The sequence below is a fragment of the Pteropus alecto genome, unplaced genomic scaffold (assembly GCF_000325575.1).
Source record: "Pteropus alecto unplaced genomic scaffold, ASM32557v1 scaffold166, whole genome shotgun sequence".
Lineage (NCBI taxonomy): Eukaryota > Metazoa > Chordata > Mammalia > Chiroptera > Pteropodidae > Pteropus > Pteropus alecto.
This window is the reverse complement of record NW_006439757.1, coordinates 8809062-8823055: the sequence shown is the minus strand read 5'-3', so window position 1 is coordinate 8823055 and position 13994 is coordinate 8809062. Positions and strand designations below refer to the sequence as shown.

General features: G+C 37.0%; 1 protein-coding gene across 1 annotated transcript; it reads right to left on the bottom strand.

Annotated features, from left to right (window-relative positions):
- Window positions 1-430: 430 nt before the first annotated feature.
- MSMO1 (methylsterol monooxygenase 1) lies at window positions 431-12065 on the bottom strand. The gene is made up of 6 exons (XM_006917016.3): window positions 11945-12065; window positions 8260-8545; window positions 5433-5581; window positions 4424-4550; window positions 3027-3181; window positions 431-1415 (listed from the first exon to the last, which is right to left on the bottom strand). Exons 2-6 carry the CDS (start codon window positions 8512-8514, stop codon window positions 1220-1222), a joined length of 882 nt encoding a protein of 293 aa, XP_006917078.1. The 5' UTR covers window positions 8515-8545; window positions 11945-12065; the 3' UTR covers window positions 431-1219.
- Between the last annotated feature and the right edge of the window lie 1929 nt (window positions 12066-13994).

Here is a 13994-nt window from a genome sequence, read left to right as displayed (position 1 = left end):
AATTGTTTTATTCTGCTTCTTTAAAAAAAAAAAAAAAAAACTTACCCAAAACTGGCTCCATGTTTTATAATTCAGTACTACCATATACTAAATTAGAATGATCAACTCTGGATTTGAGTTAGAATTTAGATATTTGAGATTAAATCAGCCCTAGAAAGTTTAACTCTACTTTTCCATCTGTACAGAAAACTTACATTTTCTAAGTAAAGAACTGCTTCAATACCCTCCAATTTATTAGGTCAATGGAATTTGCCACAATGGACAGCCTGATAAATACATGTTGAAAATACCAAAAAAAAAAAAAAAAAGTTTAGCAAATGAAGCACTTATAAAAATAAAATTATCCCTTTTATTATAAAACAATAATTTAATGATTTATGTACTTTTCCTTATAAAAAGTGACAGCTGATGTTCAAAATTGGAGACCAGATAACCAGACGCAAAAAAATCACATTTATTTCAGTAGCTCAAAGTGCAAATACACCAAGTAGGTTCACAAAATTTTAAGATACAGTTTTAAGTATAATAAAAACCTGATTTTCAAATATTAAACAGTAAGTGGCAGAAATAAAGGTTTATTTATTTATTTATTTAAAATTCAAGAAACCTGAAAACCTTTAGACTAAAATATTCCACTTACATCGATTCAGATTTGCTTTAATTTATAGATGTCAATAGTAGGGACCCAAAAGGACTTCTCAAAGAAAATCACCCCAAATCGGTCAGCTCCAGACAAGAGTAGAAATTCTTGGTGTTGGCTATTCCTGATTTTGCAGCCCCACTCACATCGTATCAACTGATGTCATTCATCCCATATTTTGATCTTTAGGCAAATTCTAAAAAACGTTTAAAGTTCAAGATGAGGTCAACATTCACTAATAAAAGTTGTTAAAATGGCCACTAAGATTTAAAGACCAACTTCAACTTCAGGTCTATAGTATTAATGGTAGGGACAGACAGGTTAATCCTTTTTCCATTTACTTTACACAAATCTTTTTGTAAAGTTAGCAACACGGCCTTTAAAACTTCCTTTCTTATTTCTACACATACAGAACTTGAATGGAAAATAGAAAAAGTTCCCACTAGGAAGATAAAGGTTGTTAATTTTTTTCCATCACTTAGCAGCCAAGACATGTTTGTTTCTGCTCCCCAGAAGCAATGTTAGCTACTACTTTTAATCCAGGAAAATGTGTTTCTTCAGGAAGGTTTACATAGATATTTATTCAGCCTTTTTCTTAATCTTCTTCATCTTTTCAGTGTAGGCAATAAATTGAGAGTCTGTTCCAAAAATTCTATCCCACCACGTGAATGTTGAAGCATAGTTTCCAATGAAGTTCATGTGGTGAAAATCGTGATGTCGAGAACCAGCATAGAATGGGATGAGATTTAGAGGGTTGAGAGGAATATCATAACCACTGAAATAAAAATAATAAAGATCATGAAGAAAAGAAATGCACCTCAAATAACTGACGTTTTCATTAGTAGTCATAAGTGTTAACTAATTCAAATAACATTCCACTTTACCTAAGCCCTTTATGTCTTAGTCTTTCGATATGTTTATAAAAGACAAAAACAGAAAATGACATGAATGCTAGAAACCACTTTAAGAAATTAAAAAAACTTAAGAGACCTATAGAAATTAGGAGTTTTCTCTCCATAGTCTATAAAGCCCATACTACTATATATATCTTTTAGGAAAAGTTATGTGAAATTAGTATCAAGCATTAAGAAGGTTAGACCTGAGAATCTCTGTGTTGCAACTTTTATTTTTTCAGACGACGAGTTGGAACCAAATGTACTGCAATTAATTAAAATATCAGTGTACTTTCTGTAGTTGGGGGAATAGACATAATTGCAAAAAGAATATCAACACAGAATATCCTCCTTTATTTCTAATATTTATCTAAAATCTGATAGCCACTATTATACTAGTATAAATCACCCCAATCTCTCCCTCCCTTTAGGATGCTGAGAAAAAAGGAGAAAAGAATAATGGAAGAAAAGAATGAAAGAGACATAATTTATAATTTATCTACAAAATATCCTCTGCCTAAAATTGGAAGCATGAAGCATTACTTTAGTGGTTTAAAAATCATTCTTAGAATTTAGTATGTTTTTATGGGTATAGTAATAAGTCTCAAGTTAAAATGCAATGAATATATAATTTTAAAATAATAAAAAATTCAGATATTAGGCATTTTAAAAGGCATTAAATATAAATAACTTACCACAAATATCTCCCAATCAACAGAAAGGAACATGTGAAATATGTAATATTACAAGTACTGGGCAGTGAGACCAGAAATACTCTTATTCGGTGAAGGCTAAATATTTCAATGTTTTTTCCAAATAAGAGTTAGGCTTATATACGTTACAGAAGGATAAAAGAATTGCTGATCCTAAATTATAGTTATTTAATCAAATGACAGACAGAAAATATTTCGAACATATGTAACAAACAAAGCTTACACGAATAGGTTTTAAGACATAGAAACTAACAGAAAAATGGGCAAAGGCTATAAAAAGGTAATTCAAAGAAAAAATACTATTGGTCAATAAACACACGAACAGATGCACATCCTCACAGGTCTTCGGAGAAATGCAAGCAGATCACTGATGATCACTGCACTGAAAGCTCTCGGTCCTCTTGACAAAGATGAAGAAGACTCTAACACCCAGGCTAGGAGGGGTGGGGGAAGGAGAGCATTTTTACATACTTCTGCTGGGAAGGTAAACAGGGATGCTTTTGGAGGGCAGTTTTGAAAAATCTATCAAAATTTTATTTCATTTAACTAAATGAACTTATTTTCACTGTAAAAATGACAACGACCAGAGGCAGATATAAAAATGTCTATAACTTGAACTTTTCCTCAATGATTATGTTCTTGTTTTCGTAAAAATAACAATATTAAAACAAGATTGATTAACTTCTCCTATTAGTCTACTTAGAAATAAAGATAATCTTAATACCATGAAAATGAAGACATTTTATGATACCTTACGACACAATAGAAACCATAGCTCACCTGTGGACATCGATAGTTTCTAGCAAACGAATGGTCACCCATGCCCAAAGAAGAACTACATGATCACATAAAAGAACAATTCCAATGAAAAATCCAGTTCCAAGAATTAGCGTTTCAAGGGGATGTGCATATTCAGCTTCCATTCCAAATGGAGCCTAAAATAAATAAATAAGAATACTTTACTATATAGTGATGGTTAATTTTATGCCATCAGCTTGACTAGGCTATGGTGCCCAGCTGCTTGGGCAAACACCAATCTGGATGTTGCTGTAAAGGTATTTTTTTGATGCAACTAACGTTAGTATCAGTAGACTGAGTAAAGGAGAGTACCGTTCATAACATAGGTGGGCTTCATCAAATCAGTTGGTGGCCTTAAAAGCAAAAAGTAAGTTTTCCTGAGGAAGAAGGACATCTCAAGACAGCAACACAGAAGCCCTGCCTGAGTTTTCAGCGTGCTGCCTGTGGAGTTCAGATCCAAGACTATAACAGCATCTCACCTCAATTTTAGCCTGTGATCTGCCCTATATATTTCAGACTTGCCAGCCCCCAAAATCACATGAGCTAATTCCTTAAAATAAATCTCTTGTGTATCTCCTATTCTTTCTTTTTTCTCTGGAGAACCCTGATACATATATTTTAGTTTATTTATAAATATAGTTTCATAAAATTGTTTTTTCTATATGTAATGATAGTAGATCTAGCCATATATATGTAAACAATAGAAATATTTCTCAATAAAAAAAATCTTTTGCTCCTACCAAACATCAAAAGGTCTAGGGATGTCCTTAACAATATCATAATAAATGTCTTTGATGATTTAAGATAAAGACATTAAACAATTAACTTGAACTCTGATTTTGGTTTATGCATCTGAATTTATTCTGCTAAGAAAGGGATGCTTGATGCAGCATACCATGTAATCGGGATCAATGCAGAACATAACCAGTTCGACAAATATAAATCAAAAGTAGTCCTGATAAAAACCACTGTTTTTCTGGGAGTCAGCAGCGTGGTGGGAATGTGTTAAAAGTAAGTTGGTAATTCTAAAGATTAAAGGTTTGTTGTTTTGGGGTCCTGTTTAAATAACCCTAACATCACTACTGCCAGGTATTCAGCTGTGTTAGGATGGTGCTCTAGCTGCAAAGAAGAGAGTCTGAACTATTTCATGTAACATTCTTCTTTCAGGTCTCAATTTACCATGAAATTAATATACTAAAGAAAATCTGTAGAACTGGCTATGCGTGCGTGCGTGTGTTTGTGTGACATGTTCTTAATAATCATGCCAAAGGAAAAAGGAATAAACCTCACTGACAATTTTTTTTAATGCTCAAGAGATAAAAATGACACTTTGCCTCTAGCAAAAAAAAAAAAATGTATTGAATATAATTCTAACATACCTGAAACTCATGATGAATTTTATGAATATATTTATATATTCTTTTGTGGTGCAAGAGCCTATGTAAGAAATAGTGCCAGGTATCTTCAATCACTGCACAACCAAAGCATCTTGCCAGAAGCAAATACCTTTAAGATGAAAATACCATCATGAGTATAAAGTACAATCTAGACGTTTACTTGGGATCACTGCTTGAGACATTACATCAAACCAAATACCCACTTAGCTGCTTCACCTAATTGGATGTACTAATTGATGAATTCTCAAAACTGCTAGATACAAGGTGGCTAAATGGTATCACCTGAAGAGTTAAAGAGATTAACTGCTATACCAATTCTAACTCATTTTTTAAAAAATCCATAGGTTTAAAATCAGAGTTCAGAAACAAAATTCAAAACTTCTGGAAAAAGAGCAATGTTTTTGAAGGATTTGAACTCAGATTCATAATAGTAAAATCATCACTTTTTTCTACCAAAGAGAAAACCTTAAGTGCAATGGGCAAAAAATACTTTATATACAAATGACACATACACAGGAACTCTTTTATATGTTAAATATAAGTTATATAGAAAAAGTATATATTTATATATTGGTGTATCTGTATTCAGGTTATATTAGGAACATATATTTGAATACAAATATTATTTGAACACAAATACTTGTACTCAGATAATATATATTTGTGTCTATTTAGACATAATTTTTATAAACCTCACAAACTATTCTCTCATTGCTTTCATTCATTTTAGACTTAAAATATATATTTTTTTCTTAGTATAAGCACCTCCAATAAAATATTACACTAAAATAGAGAAAGATCTAAAAATGGGAATATTTTAAGTTTCTACTATGGTTTATTTTTCTCTATTTTATTAACTTCCAAAGTTTAGAACAAACATTAACCAAATGAAGAAGATAAATATTAAAAATATTTTAACTGAATAGCAAGCCACGACTGAGTCTAAAAATCAAATCTTTATTTATATAAAGATTTATTTATGTCTACATACCATCTTGGCATTGTTTCCCAATCATAAGGAATATTGAAATACTCTGTAAAATAATAAGTTCCACAAATCAAAGGAAACTGGATACAAAAGTGATTAAAGAGAAGTACTTTAAAGCATTTCCATTGGCCTTCCCATGTTTCTGGTTTATCCTATAGAAAAAAAGCACAATATTTAGCATTAGCCTCTGTTTATCAGGTTAGCCTGACATCCAGAAGTAAATTCCTAATTTTTTCTCTAATGTTTAATGAGACCTCAATTATGTTACTTAATTAATTCCATGTTATGTGAATTCTATATTACGGTTATTATGTTATAGTAACTAAAGCCCAGGAATCACAACATCCTCCCCTTCTAAATTTTTGACAACTACGATTACTACTTTAAACAGATAAAGAAATTAGACAAACCCAGGCATAATGAACATAACACCTCAAACCAAAGAAGCACCAGTATGAATAACTCTCCAGTCCTTGCTCCCCACAGATCATTCACTTCTTTTACCAGGAATGTCAAAGAAGCAATGAGTTATGCTAAGATTAGAGCTGGGTCTCTCAACTACTGAAGCCTTTACCACACAAGTAAATCGATGCTTCCAGACATTCGGCAGTATTCGTTCCCAGAAATGGGTGCATTTTTGTTCATACACAATGACAGGATTATAAACTCCCCGAGCGGGAAGGACTTCAGCTCAATGTCTGATGGTTCCCAAAGAATGGAGAGCTACTGCCCACAGATGATGAAGTTCACAGATTCAGGTCAAAACAAGAGGTGAGATCAATGTAGTAAAATGTTCATTTAAACTTCATCAGGATATCAACTTGCCTAGCAAGCCATATTAAAAAAAAACAAAACAAACGAAAAAACTAAATTTATCCAATTTAAAGGGCTACTCTTACATAAGAAAAAGTACTTTTGTTTTATAAAAAGATGGTGATAATACTAGTTACTGCTTTGTTTTAAACGTCCTTACTTAAAAATTCAGAAATCTGCCAATGAAATTTTTTTAACTATAATATCTCCAGTATGGGAGCTACTACAATTAACTTGCAGTACCTTTTCTTACTTGTTTTTAAGTCCCCTTACATTGTGAAAACCTGTACTGTTTTACTATCACAATTTATTTTAGTATCGAAAAAGCTCAAAGCAGAAACTTTCAGGGTTGTGAAATTCAAAGGAAGATACGCTGCAGACAGACCTGAAGCCACACTCCATAGCCTTTTAATCTGTCTGCAAATAACTACCTGCAACCAATTAGATGACTGCTTATCCTTTATTTTGCCATATTTTATTTTCAAGCCACTCCTAAAACCCTGACTGAAAAAAGTCTTCGTCTCTCTAGAAAGGTTAACACCTCTGCCCAATGAGTCAACTGCAAGGAGCAGGACAAGGATACTTTGGCCTGGTCAGCCATAAAACAGAACAGCCACTTAAGCAAACCAATGGGTTAGCACATAGCAGACAGAATCATCCCAAACATGCATGAGAACTTTAAACATCCAAACTGAATTCTCCCTTTCAAGGCAGGCCATTTTATAAAAAGCATTTTGGAACTTCTGTGTCTTCAATTTGGGGCAACAGGATACTCTCCTTTGGGGTAACAGGATACTCTCCTTTGGGCCACATCCCTTTCTTTTTCTTCCCCCTCTTCCCTTTGTTCTTCCTTTGGCTTGGAGTCTACAGGCACCTGACCCCCTGCACTATCTGCAGAGAGGTCAGTATGGGCTTAGAGCGAGACTCACTGGGAGAGGCGATGCAGCTAGGAGACTATGAGTGAGACTGTGCACTGACTGCCAACCAACGTAGACTCAATGAGTGTAAATTAGTTTCTATAGATGAATACTTTCAAGATGTCTACTTTCTACCAAGACTGTGTGACTCTTGAGTTTTAGGAAAGTAAACGGTAAGAATTAGGAATTTTCATGGGTTTACCAAGTGCTGATGAATCCTCTCTCTAGTCCAGATTCTTTCCTGGGAACCGTCAAACCCATTACTCTACACACATTAGTATAGGTCACTATTTTCCCCGTGTCTAAAAGTAACAGGCACTGGGTAGATCTGAACACCTTGTCATGCACAGTGGGCTCTTGAGAAACGTTTAGTGCATTGAAGCAAACACCCAGAAACTAGGAGTATCGTCACCTCTTATCAGGGATGACATGAATGCTGCAGAACTACTACCTTATATTTAGGGAAAAAACAAAACTCTGATAGCCCTGACCAGGGTCTTAGAATATTAACATACACTTAGGTGCTGAGACATCAGGAGCTGGAGTAAAATGCAAAATAATACCTACCAATCCCCATAATTATCCTTTCCAGCTAATTTAAAAATTAAATTTATAAACCCAAATTAGATAAACATCATATCTACTTAAAGTGCAATTTAAAAAAGTATTCCTGAAATATTATCGATAATGATCTAAGGCTATGCTGTCCAGGATAGTAGCAACTAGCAACAAGTGGATACTGAACACTTTAAATATGGCTAGTCTAAATTAAGATGGGCTAAAATTAGTGTAAAATATACACCAGAGTTTAAAGACGTGATGAGAATAAAAACAAAATATCCCATTAGGTACTTTTTAATTTTGATTACTCCTTGAAATGTTAACAATTTAGATTTATTGTGTTAAGTAAAATATAAAATTAATTTTCCTATTTCTTTTTACCTTTTTATGTATTCTACCAGAAAACTGAAAATTACCTATGTGGCTTCATTATATTTCTATTGACAGCCCTGATCTAGAGTCTCTCAAAACAAAGTTACATTTTAAAAGTATTCGACAACATTAATGATAACATTCCATTGCAAGTCCACCATACTCACCTTCTGAATTTTGTACTTTTTCATGTAAGGTATAAATTGAAACAAAAATCCAGGTAAACTGAACAAGAAATAAATGACCTCGTGAATTATCAGGGATCCCCATGTTGCAATCTGGAACTTTGTATAATTATCTAACATATAGTTCCAAGCATTTTTAAATGGCTCTTGCAGAGGATTCTCAGGTAACAGTGAATCTACATACTCCACAGCCAAGGACGCTGAACTAAAGATGCTGACATTTTCATTTGTTGCCATTTTTCGGATCTCTGAGGACAGCTTTATAATTCTGTAAATAAAAACAAATACACAATACCTATCAGGATTCGAAATAAATATACCCTTTGACCCAGCAATTTTCTCATGCAAATGCATAAAGACTGGCACACCAAGAGTGAAGGAAGGAAGCACTGCTTAAAATAGCAAAAACAAAAAGAAAACAGAAAAAGAAAACATAAACAAGCTTATCAACAAGAAATGAGTTAATAGCTTCTGTTAAGTCCTTCCATAGACAATTATATAGCCACTTAAAAGAAGGAAAATGTATATTGTTCTACAAAGAAAGAAGTCTAAGAGTCAATGGTAAGTGAAATAGCAAGTTGCAGAATACTGTGTATAGCAAGAGTCCCACTTAGGTTTTTGTGAAGAGTTATGTATTTTATCTATGGACTTTCATGCATATGTACATACACACGTACACATAAACACAGAAATTGTATGGAAGGATGCATGGGGAACATTTTTATGGAAAAGAGATCAAGGGGGTAATGGAGTAAGTGTGTACACTTGCACGCACAGTGGAAGGTTGTTATAAAGGAGAAGAGGAAATTTTACTTCTCGTTTTACAGCTTCTTAAAACTTTTTTCATGAGCATGTTTTACTTATACAATAAATAAGCTTAATAGGTCACCAAATCAAATAGAGAAATTTATGAAGAATGTTACTTTCTTAAAAATGTTCACTGCTGTTCTTAATTTATGAATTATGACAGAACACTCTGAAAACGAGTATTTGAAGTCTCAGAAGTACTTAGTGCTTAAAATACTCCCCATTCCTCCCCTCACATCCCAGAATGACCTCTTATCGCATTCCTCATAGAGGATATTGGGAAGCTTAGGTCTCTGAATTCACTTTATAACCTTCCTTATTCTTTTGTCCAACTCATTCTCAAATGACTTATACAACAGAGACTTAACTATTGTTTGTTACATCCTGTGCCATCCCAAACTCAAAATTTCTCTAGTCTTGTGTTTTTATATTACCTCATCAAGAACTTGTCCATCACTCACTCAACCTTTCTTATCTTTTGCCTTTCCCTCTTCACTGAGTCCATCCTTTCAAGTTTAAAAACATACTCAAGTCTTCCTTTCTTGAGAAAAGCTTTTCTAACTTCTATCACTCTCGCCCAAGCCACTGTCTCAATTGTTTCCCTGAACCAACCAACTTCTTTCTCAAAGAAGAGATCAAAATAAAGCCTCTGACTGCTTAACTCTCATCCACAAAATTCAATCAACTACTTGCAAGCTAGCTCCCACTCTCACCAAGATGTCTTCAAAGATCTTCTAAACTGCAAAATAAAATAGTTGCTCTAATCTTCCTTTTTCATGAAGTTATTAAATTTGATAACGCTGAACCAATACCACTTACTAGCTATGCGAGCTTGAGCAAGTTACATAACCTCTCTGAACCTCAGTTTTATCATCTGCAAAATATAAAGAATAATAATAGTTAACTAGGTGGGAATCTTGTCATAACGTCAAATCATGATTTACACTTTAAATATCTTACAATTTTATCTGTCAATTATACCTCAATAAAGCTGAAGAAAAAAAGAATAATAATTCTTCCAAAGAGTCCAAGAAAGAATGCACATGAAGTACTCGGCGCAGGACCTGACACATAGTTATTCTAAGAAGCTAACAATTACTGAGCACTTTCTACGTGCCAGAAACTGTGTTCTAAGTGTGCTACATGCTCTCTCTATATTAAAGATTTCAATCCTTATCACTCTTTCATGAAGTAGGTACTTTTATTATCTCCGCTTTCTAAATGAAAAACTCAGGTTGAGAAAGATCACGCAACTTTCTCAAATTACAAAAATACTAAGTGGGGAAGCCTATGCTGTCATCCATTATGCTATACTATAATCATAAATAGTAACGCATACAAATATTATAGTAAGAGTAGAATAATTCCTACAGTTTACCCAAGCCTCCTGAAAGAGTATTCTATTATGCAGGTTGTCCTCCTTTTCACATTTCTCATTTACTCTCCACCATCTACAATCTGCTTTCTATTCTTATCACTGTACTGAATTTACTCTTACTAAAATTACTAAGGATCTCCTACCTACCAAAACAGTCTTTGAAACTTATTTTATGACCAGTCTGAGAGATTTGGTACTTCTCTTCTTGAAATACTTTCCTTCTTTGGTTCTTGAAATACACATGTATTCATTCCGATTTAATTTGTGCTACTAGGTACAGCCCCTGTGCTAGCTTCTGTGCTCACTCAACTTCACAAAACATAAAATCTAGTGAGGAATACAAAGAAGTAACCAGGCTATCTTAAAAGTATATGATAAGAACAACACAGGGTTGGAAACAGAGTTCTATGAGAACACAGAGGACCAGAAAGAGTTCCTAAACTGAGGCCTGGAGCATGAGCTGGAGGAGACTAGATTTAAAAAGAGTATAGCAAAAGGGGTGGGGAGAATACAGGGATGTTTTGAGTAGAGGGAGCATCAGATCTAAAGACTCAGTCAGGAGATGAGAAAGGATACAGCGTTTCTGAGTTGTCAACCAATGTCGGACCCTTTACCTTGGTTAAGCCCAGAATGCACCAGTTCCCTCATTTGCTGGAGTTGCCCTGCCTCGAGCTTGTCCTTCCTAGATAGACTCTACTTTTACGACACAATGTCAGGATCTACCTAAACAGCAGAGTTAACTCTCTTAAAGCCCTTAAAGTTCAAGGGAGTGTCTCCCCTACGGATAAAGACGAAGGAAGACCATCGACGATGCAAAAACAGTCCCTGACAGGCCCTCCACTCTTCACCTCTCACCCTCGTCATCCTTCGCTTCAAATTCTTACATGATCTGACCTCTCATTGCTTCTGCTTTTTTTCTCTTCTCTGCCCATGGAAACACCATCCCTTTGCTGGTAATGTCCTCCTATCCTACTCCTAGTCAACCTTCAGTAACCTCTTAGACGCCTTTCCCTTCCCACTACCCCCAAAGCACATACACAACAAATTCTATCTCCTCTGAAATGCTTCTGTTTTGTAAAACTTTCATCACTCTATGTGATGAAACGACAGTCTAATATGTCCCGTCTCCGGACAACTGTAAACAAGGGCAAGAAACCTTGTGCTATAACGACAGTCTAATATGTCCCGTCTCCGGACAACTGTAAACAAGGGCAAGAAACCTTGTGCTATAACGACAGTCTAATATGTCCCGTCTCCGGACAACTGTAAACAAGGGCAAGAAACAAGCCCAGCCCAGCTCCATCACTTAAGAATTTCACACCGCTTTTACCCCGCCGCGCTCACACTGGGTATAGGTGCCCCTATCTGGCCCTGAGCGCGCATCCATGCCCAACCACGATCCCTTCAATCCCGCGAAGAATAGGGCCGGAGCCCGTACGCTCCCCCTTCTTCACCTACGAGTTCTTCTCCCCGAACTCTCACCTGGAAGGTCTCGCGGAGACTGCGGCTCACCTACACCTACACCCAGGCAGGTGCAGCGTCCGGAAACCCACCTTTTCCGGTTCGGGGTGGAGCCGAGAGACTAGAGTCGGCTTCTCCTGCTGTTATTGGCTTGTAAGGGCTCCCGCCCCGCCTCCTCGGCGCTGTGATTGGTCTGTACTGTTGCCGACATCGTGCGACTCGCGCACACGAATTACCGGCGATGCCAGCCATTGGTTCCGCCGATGGAGTGAGGATAGTGAGACCCAGGCATCCAGTCAGTGGCGCGGCGACTGGAGGCGGGGCAGCGCAAGGGCGCGTGACGTCGGAAGCGGGGGCGGGCCCGGACTCCGCTACGTGCGGTCCGCGAGGGTGTGGGCCCTTGCGCTGCTTCGGTTCTCCAGCGCACCTCCAGCGAGCACCGGTCCCTGTACTGGGGAGAAAGTACCAGACCACCGTCCCTGCAGCTTTAACATGTAAACTGTACTGCAGCAGCCACATGGCCAAAACCCAGCAAGAGAGTAGTATGAATGAGTTTTAAAATCTGTTTTGACTATTTTTGTTTACGGACAGCCCCGCCTTACTGTCGTCTCTCCTGGATTTAGATCGTTCTTGTTTTCCCAGCTCAAGCATCCGTTAGTAAACCGCTTTATATGGAAGATGGAGAATTTCAAATGCCGCATATCACCTGCGACAATTCAGAGAGTTTCCATTATCCCCATTTTGCAGATGAGAAAACTAGAGGCTCAGATTTAGAAAACGATTTGATTTAACGGATGGCAAGTGGCCGCTGTGCGGGGATGTAAGACCTTAACCTAACCTGTGCCTGGGTGTTGGCGATCCCTGTGCAGGAAAGTGAGCACCATGGAACGGGGGCACAGGGTTGTCACACTTACCTTCGTCTACAGCTCTAGTCTTATCTCAGCTGTCTTTCACTAAGATACCGTGTACTAGAGTATAATAATAGTATTACTGATAGTATAATCACGAATTTAGACTTTCACGTGTGTCCCTTTGTAAAATTTGCACAAGGGCACCATTTGGACTAGCTGAAGGCACTTTCTGTACAATAGTTTCTGACAACAGGATGCTGTCGTTTCTCTCACAGTATGCTCAAACTGACTTTTCTGCCTGAGATAACCACCTCCTCCCCTACGCATCAATTCAGGTACCATCTGCCTGAGGAAGCACCCTCTTGAGACCTAAAGGTCTCTCTTTAGGTCCAGCGATCTCTACCCACTCTTCCGTCTCATATGTCTGACACTCGCATTCCAAGGTATCACAACTGAGAGGTCACATCAAGAGAAGAGAAATGGAACCTGTCCCTTGGGGAGTCAGAGTCAGAGCTCTGTCTTTAGGAGGCCTGTGCACGTGAAAGGTGATTGGAAGGTGAATGGTGTCCTGGAGTGGATGCTGTGGTGCACAGCCTAGGTCCCTATCTTGAGGATGGAAGCAGGTGTTCAACTGAGTGTTGGCAAAGAGAGCCACCTCTCCCCACGAGCACACCCCCTTCCCAGAAGCAGCCTAAGTCCTGTGACTGGTTGGTGCAGGAGTACCAAGGCTCAGGCCCTCACCCCAACATAGGACTACTTTGGCTGGCCTGCCCAACTCCACAGCTTCGCCTTCTGTTGGCTGAGGTTGTGAGTGTGACTGCATGACAGCCTTTTCCCTCTGCCCAGACCAGCTGCCCTCTGTCAAGTAGTGTTAAGAGCATGCACTATGGGGTCAGACTTACCAGGCTTTATCACTTATTAGCAGTGTGTTCTTGGATAAGTTACTTTTCAAAGTCTTATCTAGTACTTCTGTAAAATGGATATAATAATATCTACATCTCAAAGTGTTATGATGATTTAAATGAGATCATGTATGTAAGGCCTTTGCACTGTATCTGGTATACAGGAAGTTCTCAGTAAATGCTAGTTATTATTTCTGACTTAGAATCCCACTACGGTAGATATGTTTTCTAAATCACAGCAGGTTTATGTTATGGAAGGATCCAGTTATTTCAAACCTGAAAAGATATAGATATGGCAGCTTAACTCATCATTTCCCT

Bases quoted from the DNA above. Each gene is read 5' to 3' on its own strand.
- MSMO1 (XM_006917016.3), bottom strand. From the start codon at position 8,514: ATGGCAACAAATGAAAATGTCAGCATCTTTAGTTCAGCGTCCTTGGCT. The intron at 5,582-8,259 runs GTGAGTATGGTG...TTTTTTCTATAG, and splicing joins AAAAGTACAAAATTCAGAAG to GATAAACCAGAAACATGGGA. The intron at 4,551-5,432 runs GTATGTAGACAT...TTCATCTTAAAG, and splicing joins TGGGAAACAATGCCAAGATG to GTATTTGCTTCTGGCAAGAT.